The 23,411-nt window shown below is 40.0% G+C and overlaps 3 protein-coding genes across 5 annotated transcripts in view; all 3 read right to left on the bottom strand.

Moving 5' to 3' along the window:
* Positions 1-512: 512 nt before the first annotated feature.
* gpr61l (G protein-coupled receptor 61-like) lies at positions 513-5,294 on the bottom strand. Of its 3 annotated transcripts, none has more exons than XM_068593397.1 (3): positions 4,736-5,294; positions 4,036-4,174; positions 513-3,799 (listed from the first exon to the last, which is right to left on the bottom strand). In XM_068593397.1, the coding sequence occupies exon 3, from the start codon at positions 3,744-3,746 to the stop codon at positions 2,454-2,456; it is 1,293 nt and encodes a 430-aa protein (XP_068449498.1). In that variant the 5' UTR covers positions 3,747-3,799; positions 4,036-4,174; positions 4,736-5,294; the 3' UTR covers positions 513-2,453. The 3 variants fall into 3 exon arrangements, with proteins under 3 accessions (XP_068449498.1, XP_068449499.1, XP_068449497.1); XM_068593398.1 differs by having other exon boundaries at positions 4,036-4,171; XM_068593396.1 differs by lacking the exon at positions 4,036-4,174.
* A 3,117-nt stretch (positions 5,295-8,411) lies between these two features.
* parp3 (poly (ADP-ribose) polymerase family, member 3) lies at positions 8,412-14,373 on the bottom strand. The gene is made up of 11 exons (XM_068595218.1): positions 14,214-14,373; positions 13,724-13,923; positions 13,470-13,595; positions 13,092-13,271; positions 12,805-12,943; positions 11,868-12,091; positions 11,616-11,774; positions 10,222-10,308; positions 9,963-10,140; positions 9,706-9,849; positions 8,412-9,402 (listed from the first exon to the last, which is right to left on the bottom strand). The coding sequence occupies exons 2-11, from the start codon at positions 13,904-13,906 to the stop codon at positions 9,230-9,232; spliced, it is 1,593 nt and encodes a 530-aa protein (XP_068451319.1). The 5' UTR covers positions 13,907-13,923; positions 14,214-14,373; the 3' UTR covers positions 8,412-9,229.
* A 2,044-nt stretch (positions 14,374-16,417) lies between these two features.
* grm2a (glutamate receptor, metabotropic 2a) overlaps positions 16,418-23,411 on the bottom strand; it is a 28,984-nt gene continuing 21,990 nt past the window's right edge. Inside the window, exons 4-6 of the mRNA XM_068594837.1 lie at positions 21,367-22,430; positions 17,368-17,545; positions 16,418-16,852 (exon numbers count right to left, since the gene is read on the bottom strand). Of these exons, the coding sequence (XP_068450938.1) occupies positions 16,779-16,852; positions 17,368-17,545; positions 21,367-22,430 (1,316 nt within the window). The 3' untranslated portion in view covers positions 16,418-16,778. The remainder of the gene's footprint in view (positions 16,853-17,367; positions 17,546-21,366; positions 22,431-23,411) is intronic.

Below are 23,411 nucleotides of genomic sequence, written 5' to 3'. Positions count from 1 at the left end.
GGACAGTGGTTTTGATAAACATCAATAAGCTTGTCAATAAGAAAAGACTCTGATGTTACCTGACAAACAGCAAACATCTTGTTTGATTTTTCTTTTCGATGTAATGTTCCTTAATCCACATCTCTCCTTCCTGACCATTTAAACAAGCAGGCTTTTGGATTTTGAGTTTCTCACCAACTGCAAGAAACATAAAAAGGCGTGCGCTGCCTAACAGGAGTCGCAAGTTGTCTTTCAGCACTTCATCCCAGATAAGGCTTGTGACTCAACTATGGAGTGAATGACCTTTCTTTTGCAGTTATTCAGCCTGAGATTACAATTCTTGTCTGACAGCCCTCTAGAGAAATACCTGGCTCAGCGAGTGATCTTTGCTGCTGTGACTCGTACCGTGTACCACACTGGTGCTACACATCTGGAATTCAATTTCCAGACTGAGACACTGAAAAGGATTCACACATTATGAAGAGATGAGGACAAATCATTTCATGAAATTGATCAAATTGAAAAATCTGCATTTTTATTAAGATTTGTGAAGAGAAATCAAAGTGTCCAACTGTCACACCTGTCTTTCCAGGTGTTTCTGGAACAATATCTTCTTAATCTGTTTTAGTCAACAATGTCTGAACTCAGGTTGCAAATACAGATCTCTGTATCTTGTGAATGGTTGTCCAGACTGTGTTTGGTTTCTAGATCCAGTTGATGTTTTGTCCCAACCACGTTTCTTTCATTGTATTGATAACAGGGTTCATGAAGTTAAAATATCTGCGTGCACATTGTAGGTTTTATTGACGTCATGTCAGCAGCTATCCTCAAGTCCTGAATTTCGGATGAATCATTTAAAAATATGTCTTCTGGTCTCATTGTTCAATGGCAATACATGAAATGAGTAGAGTAGACGAACATATGTATTGCTATAAAAAAGTTTGTTTCTGTATTGTGTGTCAGTTTCTGCACACATATCGTGGTGAGAGAGCGAGTGTGTATATTCACCGCACAGTATTAAGTGCACACCCACTGTTAGTTACATCCATACAGCAAAATTGTGTTTGCAGTTATTTGCCATGACCACACTATTCTTTATTTGTCATGACAGCTATTTGTGAAAGACTAAAACCTACAGCAAAGGCCATAAAAGAGCACTTTGTCACCACTCTCCGAGCATTAGCAATGCCCAGTAGTGATTTCCATCGTAAAACCCCTATCTCTGCCTCGCCGTCTCCATGCCACGATGAAAGCAGTCCATATTCGTACTTTCCCTCATGCTCTTATTCACATGTTAATCAGCTTCTTTCTCACCGTATAGAGCTGTGTACCAGTCTGTGTGTGAAAAGCAGCCGCAAGACAGAATTAGCAGAAAAATCAGAATTTCAAGTTAAAGCATATATAGTCAGTCTAAAGCTGCTTGTTGCTATGTGAGTCACAGGCTCACTCAATTTCCATGACGACAGTGGTGGATGACATTCACCGTCTATCAGCACATCAGTCGCACACAGGAACTCTGGGTAATTGTCCCTCAGATTCACGGGAGCTCGTCACACTGCAGAAGCCACCGTGTTAGTTATTCCACTCACTCATGGGCTACGTTTACCTGCAATACTTCACTGTTTTCAACACTCAGTCACCAATATAATGATATAATGGCTAAAAACTGAGCAACAACACATGAATGTTTCTTCACTGTATTTCTGCAGCTTTAAAAAAAAAAAAGTGTCTGACGTTAATAACAAAGCAAAGATACAGTATGTTATGTTTAAAATATAAATGGAGGGTATTGACATGCAAAATAGGATGTAGGGGAACTAATTCATGTTTATATGGACTGCTATTTTTTTCCTAATGACATACAATTAAACATCAAAATCTTCATCATGACCTTTTCACTTTGATAAACTAACAGGTCAATTGTAGTATGAACGTAAAATATGCAACGGCGACATTTACCAATGTTTCTTGTTACAGTCATAACAACCACCTAAAATCAGACAATGAAAGGCGCTGAGCATAATAATGGGCGAGATGTGCAATATTCAGGGTCACATTTGTTTAAGTCTATCTGAAAACAATAAGGATATGTCTGTATGTGTATTAAACAAATCATTGGTTCCTGTAATTGTTCCAACTGTCCACACTGGCAACAGACAGATCCATAAATGCAGTTGTAATTTAACTGGGGTAGAAAAAAAAATCCATATACACAACAAAAACTATGAAGCTTCAGCTGACTGAGTTTTACAAATCAAGTGTGGAGTTGTACACAGAAGAAAGATTTTGTCTTCTGTCACTTAAATTGAAAGAAGGAACATCTTTGTGGCCGGTCTAGGCAGAATACATTATTTAGGTGACCGATAATCATTTCAATGTACACATGGGCGTGTCAGTATTGTTTAGACTTGTAATGTGAACCGATTCATTAGGAAGAAAAGGCACTTTTTTTCAGAACTCATGTTGCTCAATGTCTAAGCGTGCTCCTCAGGTATTTGTCCAGGGATCTTTATGCCTGAATCCACAGTATTTCTGGGTCGGGAGTTGGCCGTGCTGGATGTGGTTTCAGCTGTGCTGCTGTTTCTCTGGAGGAACTGGAGGAAGTTTTCCTGAAGGGAGCCCTCATGGCTGGAGGTCCCAAACTCCGCCGGCTGGGTCAAGCAGCAGCGTCGAAACTTGACCAGTTCTTCTCTGATCTGCCTGTTTAGGAGGCCATAGAAGAACGGGTTAACTGCAAAGGAGGAGTACGCCATCCAGGTGACTGCCTCCTCTAAATCCCCGGGGCTGTGCATGGAGCCAGTCAGGGACATTTGCAGGTGGAAGATGAAGTAGGGCAACCAACAAACAAAGAACTGACCCACAATTAAGACTAAAGTAAGGGCAGCCTTTCCTCCACTAAAGGCCCTTTCTGGAGAGAGTCTTTGGGGCAGAGTACGGGTGGTGGTGATCATGGTGGTCTGGCTGTTGATGGAGTCTGAGCGGTTCTTAGCAACGCTTGCATTTGTCCAAGTTGGCACAGCAGGGACTTGCTGCAGGGCCGCAGAACGAGCTACCTTGTACACGGAACCGTAAACGGCAAAGATAACCACTGCAGGAACCAGGAAACAAACCACGCTGAAGAACACAGCAAATACACTTCTTAGACGACTGTGGCTCGCATGAAGAGAGCAGTGAGCTGCAGCGATAGAGCTGTGATGTCCATAAGCTGGCCATCCAAACAGCGTGATCAAAGCTAGGAGGGCTGACTTGACCCAGATTAGGAGCATGACACCAATAGCAAGGTTGATGGTCATCTTGACTTCGTAGCGCATGGGGTGCACGATATAGAAGTAACGCTCCACACTGATGGCTGTGATGGTGAGGATGGAGAGGCAGATGAGGAAAACGTTGAGAAAAATGTAAACCTGGCACTCCAGAATCGTAAACACCACAGTGCCAAAAAACGCTGAGCTGGATATGATACCCAAAGGCATGAGGAGGATGGCACACAACAGGTCCACTGCACAAAGGTGACACACAAAAGCAAACCTCTTCAGGTGCGGAGCACGGGCAATGGCCACCATCACACCAGTGTTGGCCAACAAAGCAATGAGGTTAAGGGTCACCATGCAAAACAACCCAAAAAGGTCTTTAATCTGAGACTGGGAGCTTGTGACAACGCCGAGATCGGCAGGAACTGTAGGATTGGACTCCCATAGGGACGTGGTCAGATTAGTTGGTGAGTGATTTGGCACAGAGGCTATCAAGGGACCAATCTTAGCCGGCATTATTCATTCAAAATCCTCCATTTGTATTTGAGATGTCTTCATATCTGGATGTCCTGTTAAGGGGATAGAAAAAAGTTAGTTATAAACATTTAACTATCCATCGGAAAAGCAATGTCTTTATAATATTTACACTTGGGACTGATCAGTTAATAATGGGATTGAAAAATAAATTGCTGTAAAATTCTGCTGATTTCTAATTGGAAATGTGTTGCTTGCGTGATTTCCGTGTAAACAGATGTAGTTGTGGGTAAATTGGAAACTGTTTACATAAAATACAGTAATGACTAACCTTGTTTACGTGAAAGCAGTATTTGCCACCTTGAGGGCCACTCTACACTGATGTTAAAGACAAGAGTGTCGAGGACAATAAGCAGTGACACGCCTCAATAGTCTGAGCTGTTGGCTTCCAGTTGTTTTAGGTCCAGCTGCTGTCAAATATATGTTACGTTACATCTGTAAATTCTCCCTTTAGACAGACTCAATGAAAAAGGAGTTTCGAACAGATGTGATATAAAATTTAAAGACCTTTTTTTATGAGTAAACAAGAGGCAATGTGCATGAGTTTTTGTTGGATGTATGGAGAAAATTTATGTAAAACCATTAACACATGAGAAATACAAGTCTAACCTTTCTGAGTGCTGCAAAGATGAAGACAATTAAAGATCTTGCTGGCTAAAGGCCATCTTTAAAATGAGTACACTGCAGTTTTAAGACACATATTTTTACCATTTTACTCTTTGTCCAAGTCTGTTCCCAGAATACATTTGTAAAAAAATATAAAGAATTAAGTTTGCTTTTCTCCAAGAAGTATCTAATGTTTTGTTTTTGTTTTTTTACAAAAAAGAATACCAGACAGTGACTCTATCCAGTGTGCAACAGTGCTGATATCAATACCGTCAGATCTCATTGTGGTAAAAAACATATTTAAATAAAAATTGTCATAACACATACATCATAAAAAAACACTGATAATGCATGTATTGACTCACCAATGATCTACTCCGTGTGTGTCAGACCAGACCAAACAGGTGGACCAGGTGTTTGATTTTGCAAAGCTCCAATTGAGATCCCACATGTTTAGAAAGAGTAGTCCTCAATCAGCTTAAATCTTTTTTTTTTCACAAAATGAAATAGTTAATTCTCCGACTGTAAATCCATTTCATCAGGTCCAGTTAACTAAGTGTCTTAGGGTTAGTTATTCTGTAGCGGCAGCAGAGGTCCAGACGTAAACATCTAGTTAAAAGAAAAAATTATTCCACGAGGACCTTTCATGATAAATGATGTTTTTTTCTCTCTTCACCTCATCCTCCAGTAACACTCTCTCATTCCTGTCCTGTGCTGTGTATGGCAGTGACTGTCACACATTGTATTGTGTGTGATGAGTTTTTTTTTTTCTTGCTATCAAATAGACACACACTCCACTGTCTCCTATCCCAGAGTCCAGTCTTCCCTGGGTCCTAATGTCCATAAGTTAAGGGGACTCATATTTACCCTGATGCAGCCAGGTCCGTCTCCTTGAGTAAGTACTACTGCTAATAACAATAATTGTACTACATAATAACATGTAGTACAACAACATGTGTGCTAGTACTTCACTTTTGAGGTATACTATACTATGATTTTATACGAGATTTGATTCACGACATACTAACTTTGTACTATGATTCATAAATTTTTTTTAATATAACTATACCATGATATTTTACAAGAATTATTACTTTTATGAAACATTATACTACGTTTTTTTATGACATGTTAGAACACACTATATAATAATTGTGTATAACGAAGGCCTTCTATACAGTGACTCAGTGGCGGGCCGTGGTTTTAGAACTAGGCCTTCAATGAGTGCTGTATAGTCCACATCAAAGGCGGACTGGGGGGACGCCCCGCGGACTCCACGGAGCTGTGGGAAAGAGATCATTAGTAAATCCTGATATTCCAGCTTCAAGGTTTGAGATGGTAGATGGCGCATGTTAATGGTCACGCGGGCCCTGTGACCAATCACACGTCTAGGGGCCCGCGAAGGCCCTTCCATGTATATTAACCAGGCTACTCTTACATAGATAAAGTGAAGTGAAATGTGATTGGATAAAAATGCTGTTAAACAGATCACAAGAGGCCATACGAGAGGCCTGAAGGAGCAGAGGAACAGATGAAGGAAGCTGTGACATGAGATTATAATCCCTGTAGTGTATTGTGAAAAAAATTACATTATAAAATAAATATAACTTCTAATTATTTAAAAAAAATATATTATTTTTTTAATTATGAAATAGCTATAACTTTGTGATTCTGTTTAGTTTGTCTTTAAAGAAGGCTTAGACGGTCCTGACAGCCCGCCACCGCTGTGACTATTATGACTTAACAATGACATGTTTTTGACATTACTTTTTCATATTTTATAAGACATAGCATACTATAATAAAAGAGGCTATCACTACACAAAGCCAAGAGATTTTTCTTCATGTATGGTTTGTTTTTTCTTTGTGTCTCTTTATTTCCTACACGGTCCATTCCAACTGCTGCTAACCACGAAAAACAGCCTTGGAGTGAAAGAGTAACCAGAGTGGATCTATGCCACAATATGTGCAAACCACAGGGGTGAATTAGGTCACAGAAGGTGCCAAAAAGTGATTTGAGCTCGAGGATTGTTCCATGCGGGTTCCCTCTTCTTAGCATAAGCTGCCAAGCTCTCATCCTTAGAAACGACGAAGAGAGCGTATCACCAGAGTCTGAGGGTTCAGCTTATTGCAATACTGACACGTATTCTTGTCTTTCAATCCTTTATCAGCGGGCTTTGACTAAAACACACTTAAGAACAAAACAAACTTCACACAAGAAGACAAAATTCATTACTGGACATTAGGAGATGTCAGGAAGCAAAGTATTTATACCATACCATTATCCAATTTAGGGGCACTGGAGACGATCCCAGCTGACATTGGGTGAAGGTGGGGGTTCACTCTGGACAGGTCGCCATCACAAGGCTCACAGGGAGAGACAACTAATCACACATACAGGCATTTTTTTTATAGAGCCTCCAATTAATCCTTAACCTGGACTGTGGGAGGAAGCCGTAGAACCTGAAGGGAACCCACGCTGTCATGGGGAGAACGTACAAACTCCTCAGAGAAGGGCGGCCCGGTATCCGTGATCAAACCCATCTTACTGTGAGGTGACAGTGCTCGCCACTGCACCACCGTGCAGCCGGCAAAGTCTTTATGATATTGCTCTAGACAGTAACAGGGATCGGCAGTGAAAAGGGATTCCATTTTCTAATTAGAAATTGTTTACTGTGTAAAGTTGCTTACCTGTTTTTACATTCATTAGTTATTGAGTTAAATGAATTTAAATTCATTAGTTTGTTTGTATTGTTTGATTAGCTTTTATTTATTTATGTTTTTGATTGATGGATCTTTAAGGACTAAGTTACAGCTTGTGTTTCCCTGATGTGTTCTGAGTTAATGTCGTGAAGGGCAATAAAGTTTCTTAAGTAAAGTATTTTGTATCTTTATTTTCTCTTTGTTTTTTAAGTGAGTTATTTATAAAGTAGGTTTAAGTGTCAAAGGCTGACAAAGGTCTAACAAACTTTAAATCAAGCTCTCCCCGTCGGCTACTAAAATCATCTTTGGGTACCTTGAGGAGGGTTGTTTCTGTTCTCTTTAAAACTCTAAAACCTGACTGTAACTTTATAAAGACATTATTAAGAGATACAAACAAGTTTAAAGTTGGGTTGAAACCACTTATTCAAACATCTTTGATAAAAACAAGTCTAAAATTGCAAAGAACAGACGATAGAGATCTGGTTTCTTTCGAAGAGGTTGGCCCATAGCATTTTTAAGCGTAGATAGAACAGTTCTGGTTGCTAATAAGCTATTTATAATCAATATAATGCTGGGCTCAACTAAAATGAATAATCACTAACTGGTATAAAAATAAATCCTGCATGTGGTTGATTTCATACGGGATATGATTTCAGGTAAATAGTACAGCGATAAAGGTAAACAATTGCTAAAATAACCAGAAATACCTCTGCTGACATGTGAAAAATAGGCTGGAGCAGCAGTCATTTTAATTAATAAACATACAGCAATTAAAAAGTGATCATTTGAAGGGAGCATCTTTGAGAAGACCAGAGATACAGGATAGGAACAATATTACGAACCCCTCTCATGTTCGTATTCAGAATATGAACTGCCTCCATCATGCTAAAGCGGTTCAATTTAATATGGGAGATTATTCGTGAACAAATATGTTATGCCTCTATCAGTGCATGTCCTTTACTTAGGACATTATAAGGAAGTGAAGTAAGGATCTGTGTTATGAACTTTATGCCGGTGAGTGCATTATCAATATATTTTGTTTATGTGGCAGCCACAATGTCCTCAAAATGTTATTCCTGAGTGATAAAAAGTCATCCTGATCTTATTAGTCTGTGGGAAGTTTACTAGCATGTCCAAGGCCAACCTATTGAAATGGTTCACACATAACCATAACCATCATTCTTGATTTACTTGCAAATACATTCAATTGTCTTTATCAAATATCACCCGGCCCTATATTGAACATTGCTTACATGAACAACATTATTAGTAAATAACAAGTATACAAATGATTTAAAGTCTTCAACCACAAAATCCAAAAGAAAAAAAAACAAACAAATTAAAGTGAAGTTATTTATTAATTGTTGGTTCAAATTATGTCTTAGTGCAAAACTGTCGAGGCGATTACATTCCAAGGCGAGTTGCTCGTTACTGAACCATACGGTGATGTATAAAACAGCTATAAGACCACCTGGGCAAGCTTGACCAAGCTTATCATGACATACATGTTACATTACTTTGCATAGCAGAAGCACTTTGTGTACAAATTCGATTTGTAACAGTGCTTGAATATTAGCCACAAATAGCACTTCAAACTTCTAACTGTAAACAAATCTATGCATAGAGTATGATTTTACTTTTAGTCTAGTATATAACATTTGTCAACATTTTTGTCACTGCAAAGGCATGCAGTAAAGTCCTCCTACTTATCAACGATATCTTCTCTCTGAGGGACAGGGTTACATAAGCGTTGCCAACTCGCCACGCTGATCAAATAATGCAGTATGTGAAAGGATAAGCGGATAAGACGAGAACTGAGAGGCCGAATATATCATGTCGTGGTGCCTGAAAGTGCAGTATCTTATTTCAAAACAAAACTGTGCAAATATCTAGAGGCGCTGTAGAGATTTAAACAAGTGAACAAGTAAATGTTTCACTGCACATGGGAAAATACATACAGAAAGTCAATAGTTATATTTGAAAGTGCAGTCTATCGCGGTCAGGACAGTTTTACAGTGTGCAAAGTATAAGGCACAGAAAAGTAATTTCTGAATGTATATGCACAGCCAAGCTTTTTGAAGCCCCTTATATACCCTTATATAGAGGGTATGAGAAACCTTTCTTGTTCAGAGGACCTGCTTCTTTCCTTTCCTTGAGTTAGGTCATATGAAGCTCAAGCAGGTAGCGGAGGCGACACTGGTTCTCTCTATAGATGAGATATTCGCTGTTGCTGAAGTAGCTGTCTGCGAACTGGGGCTGATCTATGGGCTTACCCTGAGGCACCGCAATCTTCTTGCCCTCAAGGGTGATGAAGATGTCCTTGGATGCATCTGACGAACACAGAATTTCACAATTTTAGCAAAAAAACATCAGCGACATGATGTAATTTAACAAATTCAAATCAAGTATTGTTTTTCTTTTAACAATGTTGGGGAACTAGTAACAAAATGAGCAAAGTATTTTTTTTAAATGACATGATCTTGAATCTAAACAGTTTATTTTTGCATGTTGAGTAAAAAAAACACTTAATGTTGCACAAACATCTTTTAGACACGTGGCACTCAATATATTGACAGTGAAGCTGAGAGTTTTATTTTATTTTTTGTCAGAGTCAAATTGAAGAAGTACTGTACCTGGCTCCACAGATCCTCGTGCCACCACACTGTCGTAGCCTGCGGGAGCCTTTTTTAAGGAGCTGTTATCTTGTGTGATAGTGTATTCCTTGCCGAGAGCGACCTCGCTCAAAAACATCACTCCAGTATTTTTAGAGGTGCGCACTTGAAATACACGGCAGAAAAATGGGACATTTTCAACATCATCTCATAGTTAGAATTGCAACAATGTACCTCTCATTTTCTTCTTTATTCCCTTTCTTTTTATAGGTCCTCACCGTAACCTGCAGACTTGCTGTTTTCAGATGCAAAATAGATTCCGCGACCAACACGGCCTCCTGAATGCGGCATTATCCTCAGACCGCTCTTCAGGATTGCTGCCACCACCGCTATGTTTGTGCCATGCCACAGCAGACGGCGGTTCTCCAGATCATCATTCTTGCGAAACGGTTCTCCCTGCATTGTGCAAAGTACATGTTAGGTCACAGGACTACAGTCTCCTGCTTCACAATGAACAAGATGGACTCCAATTCCTACCTCTGACTCACGATCAACCTCCCAAACATTCACAATTTTTGGTTTACGATAGCCCCCTGAAGTCGCTTTCAGGTATTGCTCTACGATCTTTTAATGAGAAAAAGATAATATTAGTGAACAGGAAGACAACATGAATAGAAGATGATCTGAGAGATATGTATTTACTAAACCTTGTTATCATTTTCAGTGTTTCCCCTAGGTTTACAGCTTCAAGGGGGGAGCGAGGGTGACGACGGACACACACACTTAAAGCAGTGGTTCTCAAACCTTTTCTGTAATTAACATCATTTTGTGACTCCCTCTGTGCTTTTATAGTGACTGAATAAAGAAAATTACAATAACTTTCAAGTGAACCATGTTGCTCCATAAGACCAATCTTTTTTTAATTGCAATCACTTAGAACAATGAAAATAATGTTCTGTATGTGCAAAAAAATAACCAATATTTAGTTACTACTAAATAGCTAATTGTGGAAAACAATAAGCTAATATTGTTTTGACAAAACAGAATGAGTGCAGATATGGGAGCCATCAGGTTGTATCAGTACTAGTGGCTGCAGTGAGCTATACTTGTAGAGGAAAGCAGCAGCTTTCCTCTCCACATATTTTTTAAACGGGGTTGTAGATTTGATAAGGCCGCTCTCAGTTCAGGCTCCATGTTCATCTGAGATCTGTTTTCTGTTTCAAGAGACAGAACAGCAGAAAAAAACCTGACGCAGACTTCCCGAGATTGACTTTTAGCAAAAAGCCAAGAATCGGTGAGTCGCACATGCGCAAGTTTAACCTGTTAACGGCGTAACTAAACATTTACCTGAAAGTACAGGCATTTCTCCATGTATTTTTTCATGACTTAGTTTTATGTCCGTGTACTTTGTACTTTTGTAATGTGTGAAGCCAGCAGCTCATTGTTGGTACAAGACACGAGCACTTTGACTCGTTTTACTTTCAGTTCAGAGAGCATCGTTCAGAGAGTTGCTCCTGTGCTCCTTGCAGGAGAGCTACTGATGCCATCTTCAACCTGGGAGCGTTTAAAATGCAGATATAACGTAGTTGTCTACTTTTCACGCAACATATTTTTCGACGCTCTCTGTCCGCTGCTGTGCGTGTGCTCAGTGCTCACCTGTATGCGCGCAAGCGTCTGTGCGCATGAGGGCGGAACTCGCGCAACCACGTAGCTGTCGTGTCGATCCGATCAATAAAATACGGCCGTTTAGTTTGTTCAATAACAGATAAAAGGTGTAAATCTGTTCTACAGGAAAGAGAACCGTAAATTACATTTTGTGATCTGGCGCTGTAGAGAAAATTACAGGGGGGCGGTTTTTGTTTTTTTTTCCAGGGAGGTGCCCCGCCCCCCCAATATAATGGTAATGGAAACACTGACTTTTGACACAGTACCTTGAAGGTTTCTAAATCCTTGTTCATTAGTGTGAGGCTGCATTTGAGAGAATTGTAGTCCTGGTCTAGAGGGTGAGGAACCGTCTCCGTTATCTCTTCTTCCTGGGCCTTTTCAGTCTCCGACTTCAAAGTCTGGGCAAGCTCGATGTCAGCCAGCACCTTTACCGAGCACGCAAAAGCAAAGTGAGTCTATGACTGAGAAAACATCACAGAAAGACAGCTCATTCCAACGTATAATTTAACAAATCTTACCATAAGCATCTCTTTCTTCTTCTCCACAATCTCTTTGTCATCGATTGTTGGCGGTCTGTTCCGGCCAAAGTTGTGTGGGATTGTGGTGAAGAACTTTGAGGAAAGTTCTTCCAGAGGTTTGTTCCTGCCTTTTTTGTTCAATGCTGCTTCGATCTCCTCCAACACTTCGAAGCCCTTTGCAATCTGAATCTTACTGAGTTTACCCAGAGGCATCTTCTTGATATCTGTGTCACATCCACAGACACACACAAAAGAACACATATCAAACTAGTTATAATGTTTTTGCAAAGAAAGATGGTGACTTCCGTTACTTTAAAACATTATACAAATAATTTTAAAACAAGGATATTGTTAGCGAAGCTGAAAATTTGGATCATGTATGTTCTATCTGCGGAGATGAGGTGCATTGTGTAAATGCAGACTTCACCCTCTGTTTGTGGCAGCGATTAATTATTTACAAGTCACATTCTGCACGCTTTGATCTGCAACTTTCTAAAAAGCACTGAAATCAACCTTGAACTGCAGAAAGCAAACATAATTTGGAATTAGCACCCCATTTAGGATTGCAGCTAAAGATTATTTTTATTGTCAATTAATCCGCAGCGGATTTTCTCGATTAATCGATTAGTTGTTTGGTATATAAAATGTCAGAAATGGGGAAAACGTGCTTCCAAAAACTAAGATAACGCCCTCATTTAAAAAGCTGGATATGACAATCTTGACTTATTTCTCTTAAAAAAATAAAAATACTTCAACCGATTTATCGATTATTAAAATAGTTGTCGGTTGATTTAATAGTAGACAACTTTGCAGCTCTCATCCCAATTAGTACAGCAAGCGCGGTGAGTAACAGAACAGGTATTTTCTGCACTGTGACCTTTTGCAGACTGCACAAACCTGTTTGTCGTCAATGGTTGGTAAACTGAGACACACCCACCTAGGTTCATACATTCCATCGCCTCCTTGAACATGTCATTGCTGAAAATGAGTTCGATGAGCTTCTTGGTGGCGTTGTCAAGAGTGCAATCTTGGATATTTTGAGTGACTTTGACTTTCTTCCCATCGACAGTGTCCACCTAGAATATCAATAATGTACAACCAATGACATTCAGTTTGTGTTGATACAGAATTTAAAACAATTTTATTTGATGATGTCTGTCATGTACAGTGGTAACTAACTCAAATGATACTTTAAGGTTTCAGAGAGATGTACATTCAGGTTACCTTGACCTCAGCATCCTGCTCTCCATCCACCTCGATGAGGGTGTACTTCCCAGGGTAAGACACAAAATTTAACCGATCGCTCCAGTTGTTCTTGGTCTTGTCCTTGAACTTTTTCTCAAAGTCCTTGACAGCCTTCTCAGCGTCATCAAACGTGTTGAGTTTAGATTGGCCCACTTCCCCCTGAATTTAGAGACGAGGCAATTATTTAACAGAGAAACCCACTTCCAAGAGCGGAACAAGCTTACAGCTCAAATTCAAGTAGATGGTTTATTTATTAGTAGTTGCTAATATTTTAATTATAATAAATATGTATAAGCAATACAGAATTAAGTGCAGCAGGTATTTTAGAAGGAATCTGTTCCAGGAGGACAAACTTACCACTCTACCCCATCTGTTCCATGTATGGTAATGCTTTTTTTCTTGAACAACTTGAATGACATAAAACTTATTATTGTTATGTCCAATGTTGGTCTGATTGAGCATGCAGTCATAGTCCTCATGCACCTGTTGAAAACAATACAGAACCGTTTTAAAGTCGTACTTTTCTCCCCAAATCCGGTTGCATAACATTCAGCGATGTGTACCAATGTAATTAAGTGTGTATACTAATGTAATAACAGCATCTTTCTTACCTCTCCGGCGCCTGACAGAGTGCAATACTCATCCACCTTCCTCTTGCCTTTTACCTGTGGCCCTGCGGCCAGAAGGGCCTCTTTTGTAGAGGTGAAGGCATCCTTGGGCTTCGGTGTCTCGGGCTCCTTCTTCACCTTCTTGCCACCTGCCTTGGCAGCAGCAGCTCGTCTCTTTGGTGGCATGATGCTGGCTGAAGACCCTGCAGAGAAAGCTGCCATGTTGGCCGTCTGGGCATGACGCCTGGGCAAGTTCAGACTTGCCTTAGCAGCTAACCCTCTCTGGCTGTCCGCTCAAAACAAATGCATGAATTATCCGCACATGCGCTTACTTATGAATTACCAAGCAGTCACTGTATGCACTGCCACACGTATTATTAACAAGTCGTAATAACGCAACAATAGTGTTGATTTGTTTGGAACAAGGAAGCTGGAGGGACTTCGCTCTCTCCCGTGAGCTCTGAAGACGAGCTGAACCGAAGCTGGGACTCACCTTTGTAACTTTTAATAATATGAGCCGGCCGGGAGGGAAGAAAGTAGACGTAAAGACAGACAAAGTGTCCTCGCTGCTGAAGCTGTCACTTGGATGAAGATGGGCTAAGCCGTCTGACAGACTGTCGGGAAGTTTGCGTTCACTTTCCAGTCAGAGGAAGAGGAGGAGCTCGCCTGCAGCCTGGATGTTCCTCTCCTGGCTGCTGCTGCAGAGTGAAGTCTCACCGCTACCGCCCCCTGGCGCATCACGCCGGGTATTGTTCTTTCAAAACCATCACAAAAACAACGCCACAATAATAGTAAGAAGAATGATACAATTGTGGCAATTTAAGTCTTTATCCTGTCTTTTTCCGCTCATACCGTTTCTTTCTTATTTTGTAGTCATTTACAAATGTAACGTTTGAGAGAAATCTCAACTTGTCTAAGCGTGTCACTGTTCCCCTTTGTTAAAATAGCTTCACAGTTGAGTATATTTATTTGATACTTCAAAGACGGAGACAATAAAGAGTTTTTACTAAAGCACACATAATGTACAGTTCACAGTTGAGCATGTAAATATTGTTATAAAACAGCTTCATCCGACCAGCATTCATCTATTTCAAAAACATCCTATTGGATTGAAAGCGAGTTATTTAAGAAACTCAAAGGGGCTTGCTGTATCTGAAGATGGAAGAAACAGTGTGATCTCTAATGCTATAAAAACAGTAAATCCTTGAGGAGTTCCACAGATCATTCTTATATTATATATATATTATATGATCAGTATATTTAGTGAAGGTCCCAAAAGGAATGAAGAAAACATATTCAATACCCTTTCACTTCTTCTTTTTTTACCGTCATTGTATTCACTGTTAATTACTGTGAAAAGCCAAACTCCTTACATGGTATCTCTTCTTTAGTAATAAACTTAATGTGCAGCTTTTTTTCTGTTAAATGCACAAAAACAACATATAGGACAACTCAGAAGTGTGATGATTATGATTGTTCTGCCCCACATGTGTTGCATTCGAGACACCAAGTGTTGCAGAATGTAATTTCATATTTGTTTATCCCTCCTCTCATACCATAGTTTGTTCTGATTGAACTGAGAAAACGTGCTGCAGCTATCTGTCACAGTTACTGTCTGGTAGTCTCTAAAGACCTAAGAAGCAAGGGCAGAATAATGATGTTTAAGTTGGAAGTGCATCTTTAGCCTATAGAGGTTGACATAGTAAAGATAATTGACATATAGTTTTGACTTTCACCTTTATACACAAGTTAACATTTCTATTTTTACAATCACAGAAAGGAGTTGTTGCAGTCCATTCAGTTCCTTGTCTATTTAATAAAAGTAATTTTATGATGTCCAGTGAGCAGATTTAATAAGACAATGCTCTGATTATTTGTCCACTTCCTCCATATGCATATACTCTATTTACAGTAAGCCCCAGGGCTGCCTACATGCTGTAAAGTGCAAGATTAGATCAAACAAGTTGGACACAAGATGGCAGTGTTATGTCACAGATGCTGCACAGGTCTATTTTCCAAAGCCGCCGCCTCGTGCTGACAGGGGTACCTACCGGCTGCTGTGTGTGGTTTCTCCCCATAGTAGCCGATGATATGTGTGCTGGAAATGTTCATGTAGAAACAGTTTGGTTTTACAGGTGATATAGATTGAAGCTGATATACATATATTCAACCACTCAGATTACCAGACCCAGAATGTGTCCAAAATGTATTTGCATTTACATCATTATGTATTTTGAGTAGTCAAGGAACTTGACATAAGTCTTTCTTTCAGGTCTGTGGCTCAGGAGGTCGAGCAGAAGCTTCCACTCATCACACAGTTGATCCCGGCTCCCTCTGTCCTCATGTTGAAGTGTCCTTGAGCAAGACTCAACCCCAAATTTGCTCCTGATGGCAGCTTTTTGTCATTGTATGAGTGGTGTAAAGGTGAATGGGAGGCAAAGTAAAGAAGTGGAAAGGAATTTGTAATGTGAGGTTAAAAAGCACTATATGTGCAGTTAATTCAGCATATTACAGATGTGTATCTGCTTGCAGCCAGAGGCAGGCAGGTGTAATAACATATAACATATAGCAGTGTTGTAAGACAACATGTTTGGCAAACGTGTGCAGGTTATTAAGATGACAGGGTTTATTTCATTATTCGAGATAAGCATCCTATAATGATGTGCAAATAAATAAACATCAGTCATTTTGGCATTAATAAAAAACACATTTTATTTACATAAATTACAAGAAAGCACAAACTGGTTCACCAAAGTCTACATTAAAAACGTCTTGTATATATTACATTTAACAGATTTACTATAATTTACTCCATTGTTGCATGTAGAATCTTCAATAAAAACGAGGGCTATATGCGACTTTATTGGCATCTCATTTCAAATCGCTACGAGTCAAAGAACAAAATGAAATAATTGGGACATTGTACTCACAGCACTTTGAGGACAACAAAGTCAGGACGATCGTCTGTATGACCTCTTTAATATCTGAAACACCTGATTCAGGACTAGTGATTATACAACTCTGTTTACAATGCTTGGCAAAGGAACTCAGCGGATGTTCACAAGGAGGACGTTGTGGAGTCCACCACCTCCCGTCCGTTACACACTGTTGGAACAACATTGGAGGCTGATGCTGCAAAACGTTTAAAAAACAAAGTATTTTTTTATTAAACAAACAATATAGCTCCAGAATATAACATATTCCACATGCCCCCGCTGGTCTCTTCTCAGTATACTCTACTGCTTAAAGATGAATCAGCATTATGATAATCAAGTAATGAATTATATAAAATGAAGTGATATGTAGGTTTGTGCATCATCATTTCACTTAATTATTCAGAAACATTGCGTTGGACCTTTGTTCTGATTTCTAGAAATAACAGTAAAATTATGTATTTTATCTGCTGGAAATTCCCCATCTGTTTGTTTAATGGAACAAAAGAGGCATAGACGAACGGTTCATCCTTTCTGGCTTGCCTGATCTGAACCATGCATCATTTGTAAAAAGGTACACAAAATACAACGGCTAGTGTTAGAGGTTTGACAGAAATACTGAAGTACTTATAACGTCACATTTCAGTTTAGTTTTGAGTAATGTATTACTGTTTTTGGCAAAGAGCTTAGATGCCGTTGTGCATCAGGTGGTACCTTGAGAGAAACTGGAGCCTGGGCCAGTGGTGACGCTGAAGCGGGTGGTGGCCACTCGGAGAGTGGTGACATTCTTCTGCGGCTGGAACAAGATGATGTGGACCTTTGGAGCGAAGAGGCAGCCCAACACCACCGACCCACTCAGACTGACAGAGATGCACATGGTGGTGGTTTGCACCTGGGCAAGAAAAGAGAGATGAGAGTCACACAGATATATTACTCAGTGATACCCAGTAAGTTGTGTTTGCTTTCATGGAACATAAAATAATACAATTATTAGACAATTCCTATACACCATCAGAAGCAACTTCGAACTTCACATCAGTGCCAGTATTAATGTATCCGCACAGCTCGAGAGTTAACATTGATATTTTCAAGGATATTTTTCGGGGTAATTCAAGTGTTTTTCCATAAAGCAGATACGGCTCTGGCGGGGGAAAGGTTCAAAACAAGCAGAAAGTGTTAAATTAACACTACTGGTATTATATAAGCATTGGGATCAGGCCCAGGGCAATTTTGATGTACAAGAATATTCATTTTTATTAGTGAGGGGCTCAGAAATCAGAAAAGAAATGATTAAAACATCTTTTGTATTTCAGAATAAAAGCCACGTGCAACAGAGGAGGAAGGAGCAGGTGAACTGCTGGGATTGCTAAAGAGAGGTGTTGAGCGATCTTCTTATCTTCCTGTCAATCAACTGCTTAACTTTCCCTCCTCCTTTGTCCCCTCACTCGCCCACATCTTGCCATGTGTCACCGGTCTGCTCCTTCATTTCCAATCTCTTTATTTTTTTCTTGTATAACAGGATACAGCCCAGCATCGTGTGGCGTGTAGCAGGTGCATCCTATTTTCACAAGGCACAGCAGGTGTCTGTTTTCACCCTGAATGATAATGTTAGTATTTAAATAATGTGAGCACCCAGTATTGCACTTTGCACACTGCATAAACACCCATTAGTTTAGGCAGGCATGTAAAGAATATAGTCCATTACCTAACAATATACATGTTTTTCAGTTTCTTACTCTCTTATAAGACATGATTACTAGTTTCTGTAATCAACAGTTGATCATACATTGTATCAAGATATAATGATATTTAATATTCATATAGTTAATGCCACATAGTAGTCACTGACTGAAAGTCATAGTGTACAATTTAAATATAAAACAACTACATAAATGGATTTATCTCTGTATCTTGGTTGCCATGTGCAATGAATTAAACATTTAAATTCCCCTCATGTTGTTTCTGAAATACAGTACACACAGGTTCTGGGATGAGATGAAAATATCTAATAATCCACCATTAACACTTGTTCTTTACTGTCTATCTGACCTGTATAGATACGTGGAATAATAGTAATATACAAAGGAAACGTGAAAGTTTACACTTGATAATCTGAGCGTCAGACTCCTCTACTTAATTCAGAAATAGTTTTGAATAAAAAAGGGGGACCGAACTGCATCGGAGTGACCTGTTAAGTGGTTTTAATAATTCAGAAGATGTTGCTTTGAAAGAGCAGAGGACAAGGAATCTGCCTTTGCAGTAATATTTTTCAAGATGTCATCTGCTCGAGTGTGGTGAACAGTATGCAGAGCACAGCTACTATGGTTTCTGCTTGTTCCTGTTCACTCGTGTGTGTTTGTCCTTTGAAGGTATTACTTTATTTTACGAATACAGCACAGCTGCTACAGATATAAATAATGGTTGCTGTTTTCAGGTAGCTTTATTCCTCCAGAGAACCTCACAGTGGAGATGAGATTCCTCATTTTATTGGGCTTTGTGCTGTAACTATATTGGAAAGCTTTATTTGACAGCTACAAGCCAACCTTGGTAGGTTGACATGGAAGTTGAATTGATAAAAACCCACAAGTCATCCACTGACTGAAACCAGAATGGGATTTCTTGAGATTTCACAAGTATAATGATGTTAATCTGTGATTATACATAATATATGAGTTAGGTTAATGAGCATATGTATTGTAAAAAAAGAAGAAGAGTTGAGCTGGTCTAGATGTACCACTGTAATTGTATTTCCTCCGCTAATGCTATGTTGCTGGATTTATTCCTGTATATTCTGTAGAGAGGGACCTGGTTTGACTCCTTACTTGAACACCATGAGAAATACTTGCACTACGTTGAATATGCATGAGACAAAAAAAAACTCAATACTAAATCAGAGGAGATTAAAAATGATTTCGGAAAAGTTGGTTTCTTTACAGCCGCTGCCTGTCACATCAACAGATCGATCTGTGTGTGACAGACAGCGGCTGTAAAGATCACAAGCAATACTTTTATGTATTTTAGCACCAGCTGTAGCCTTCAGTGTTTTCGTAGAAGGGCTGTGTTTTTAATCAATTGTGTTTACTGGTGAGATGAGATGACCAGCGCTGGCATGTGAGGAGAGCCCTCTCCCTCAGGGTGCATAAAACATCTTCAATATTTCATATCATAATCAAATATGTTATTCATGGCTCTGTAGTATTTAGTTTACGTTAACATTTCATGACAGACCACAATCAATTCTGTATTTGTTATTTAGCTGGAAATTTGCATCAGAAGTGGTATAAAACTAGGAGAACACAAGAAATATGTCTCTGACAGTGAAAAACTGGAGACACTGTGCCAAGTCAGTTGCTTCAGTAATTATTTATCTGTCAAAGGGGAGCTCTGCGTCTAACTGATGAGCCCGTTCAGGCTGTGAATTGCTCTCGTTGCCTAGAGGGCCTGGAGGAAGGGTTCCTCTGAGCCTCACTGGAGTCCCAGGACAGAGGGCACAGCTGGGACTCAGCGTCCCAGTCTTTCACACTCCATTCCACACAGCTACGCACAGGGACACCCAGGGACGTTCAGTCCTCATGGTCTTAAGTTCCTGCTCCATGTTTCTGCAGAGGTAGATGTGTCAGGGGATTTCTCTGTCTATTTCTCCCTTCTGCTTCTCTCTCGATGCACGCTGTTGAGATCCCAGAGGAACAAAAGCCCACGATTCAGGCCACCCCTTTCTCTAAAGTTCCATCAATTCACTGTACAGTATATTACTGTGTCTACAGACCACGATCAACATTCGTTTAGCACGCAGCATCTATCTATCTATCTGTCTATCTGTCTATCTATCTATCTATCTATCTATCTATCTATCTATCTATCTATCTATCTATCTATCTATCTATCTATCTATCTATCTATCTATCTATCTATCTGTCTATCGATCGATCGATCGAGCCCACATCTACTATCTAATATTTTATGCCTCATAAGTAAGTCAGGATTGACACTGAGGGAGATTTAACTTTATATATTTAAGAGGCACTTAACATTTAAGTTTAGTTGCAGAAATGCTAGGATTGAAGAGATACAATTACTTCCTGTGAAAGAGCAGCTCTGTCTTACCTCCATTTCACATGTTAATTTGAACCAAAGTTTGACTCTTTACTGTTTGTGTCTTTGCTCCCAGAAAACCGAGAATATGTGTTGCCGAAACACTGCGTAAATTATGCCACCGCTGGTGCAGGGTTGTTGTTGTGGGAAGAGTAAGACATTTTGAGGGTTGTTACACTTCTCCGTGACCTTTCTTACTCTCACTTCATTAACATTGAAACTTTAAAGGTAAAATAAGGCTGTTAAAGTTGCCATCTAGGAAGCACCTGACAATATTTACTGTGCAGCTAATTTTGAAGTATTAAAGTGATGCAGTAATAGAGGATATATATTTCAAAGAGCCACAGGCATCACAGACGGCTGACTGCTGAATCAATATAGCAGAGAGTTTGTGATATATTGTGCATATAAGTTCAAATTCAACCCCAAAGGAAGTCATTATCTGTGAGGATATAGTCTGCTCAGATTGAGAACCTAAAGCTATCTGAACAAAGTGTTGAACAAATCAACATGTTTTTCATCTCGCATTTTGGAAAGAACAAATTAACATTTCATTGCCATGAGAAACATGTGTTGTGATTATTATGTGCTCACTCCTAAAACAGGTATAACTTAACTCACCCTGTAGTCACTGGCAGTAACGTAGAAAATAGGCTGAAAAGCCAGCCAGATGATGCAGGTGGTGTACATGGTGAACCCAATGAACTTGGCCTCGTTGAAATTCTCGGGGCATTTGCGGGTCTTGAAGGCGTAGACCGTGCAGAGGATAATGAGGATGCAGTTGTAGGTGAGTGACATGAGCATGCTGGAGTCCTTGCTGCTACACTTGAGGGTGACCACGTCTCTCCTCTCTGGGCTCACTTCCTTTCTCACCCCTGGGGTCTCCACCAGCAACCAGACCACCACCACCACCAGTTGGCAGGAGATCAGAGCGCCACAGATGGCAACCTGGGAGGCCGGGCTGATGAATCGAGGCCGCTGTGCTCCATCCTTCACCCCGCTGAAGATCCGAGCGATGCGATTGGTCTTGGTTAGGAGGGCTGAGTAGCACACAGCAAATGAGGTGCCTAAGCCTAGCCGGCGCAGTGTACAAACTGCCGTAGACGGTTTGGCAATGTAGATGAAGGTCATGCTATAACACATCAACACTCCCAGCAGCAAAATGTAGGAGAGCTCCCGGCCACTGGCCTTCACCACAGGTGTCTCATTGTGTTTAAGGAAGAGGCCAATGACAAAGAGCGTACACATCATCCCGAGAAAGGAAATGGTGACTGGTCCAATGGCCCAAGCATCTTCCCAGTGGATGTACTCCTCAGGCAGATCATAACAGCCTGTCAGGTTGGCCAGGGGCCACTGTCCAAAGCTGCAGTCAGCACAGGTGAACTCATCCTGCAAATACTGGTAGGACTGACACGGGATACAGATCCAGCAGCACACATCTCCAGGTTGCATACTCTTCACCTCATTCTTCCTGCAGGGGTCACTACACTGGGAGGTCGGGGGAACCTGCCCGGCCCAGGGGATCAAGGTGGTGTTCAGGGTCAAGCTTTGAGCCCAGAAGCCGACATTACGGTAGACATAGCGTCCATCTTCTTTGTGGTAGTGGAAAATATTGTAACGGCCAAGGCTGTCCCCGAAGGCATCAAAGCGGACTTCATTCTCTGTGTCTGGTGGACGAAATGGTGCTGAAGGTGAAAAGAAAACAAGCGATTGTTAAAAAAAAAACGTTTTGGCCATAAAATATTGTTGCTGAAAGTGAAAAGAAAACAAGCGATTGTTAAAAAACAACGTTTTGGCCATAAAATATTGTTGTAGTTCACCAAGAAGAGAGCAGACGCAGCTCCAGAGAAGAATGGCTGGGTAGCTTCCAGGGTTACAGAGAGTGAAGCCGAAAGATCGAGACACCCAGCTGCCCACTAACTAGCTGTTGGGCTAATTTAGTAGAACAACAGCCACTATATTATATAGTATACATTTATGATCCTTTATTTTGCAGCACGTAAATGTAATCGATATTAAAATCTATTATCTCTATTGTCTTATCTATCCATTTATTTCCGCGTGTCTTTGTCTCAGGATGTTGCAATGCCTGCAGCAGGGACGACCTCCTTTCTAATTTTAAGTTTATTTTAAGACTGTGAATAGGAAAATCATTGTTTTCTTCACATATTGGGGGTACAGAAAACCACAGCTTGATAAGACTAGTCTGCTCCACCTCCATCTCTCATCAATGCAATTGTTAGTATTTAGATAAATAAAACATTCTTATATGAAAAGAAGTGCATTGTTTGGTCTGCCATTTGTGATGTGTAGGTGTGCGCGCAAATATATTGTTATGTGTTTTACGTTGCAGCTTTGTGTATGTAGACAAGCAGAAAACAAGTAATGCTTGTGTGATCACCATCTGCAGCGTTCAAATGGAAGAGCCTTCTTTCTAGTCGCGCATAGTCAAGATCCATGAAAAACAGGAGCTTGTAAACACAACACGAAGTAATAGTTTCATCTTTGCAAATGTAATTATTACACAGCGTATCTGCAGCTGCTGTATACAGACATGTATAATCACTTTTGCACTAATTCAATAGTATATATGAAATGGTACAATTAATTTAAATTGATATAATCTAGTGTATTAGCATGAGTTGTCCTACACTTGGGAAAATTAA

The sequence above is a fragment of the Clinocottus analis genome, unplaced genomic scaffold (genome assembly GCF_023055335.1).
Source record: "Clinocottus analis isolate CAN_PGR_092001 unplaced genomic scaffold, fCliAna1.0.p SCAF_3, whole genome shotgun sequence".
Taxonomy (NCBI): Eukaryota; Metazoa; Chordata; class Actinopteri; order Perciformes; family Cottidae; genus Clinocottus; species Clinocottus analis.
This window is presented reverse-complemented; position numbering and strand designations above follow the sequence as displayed.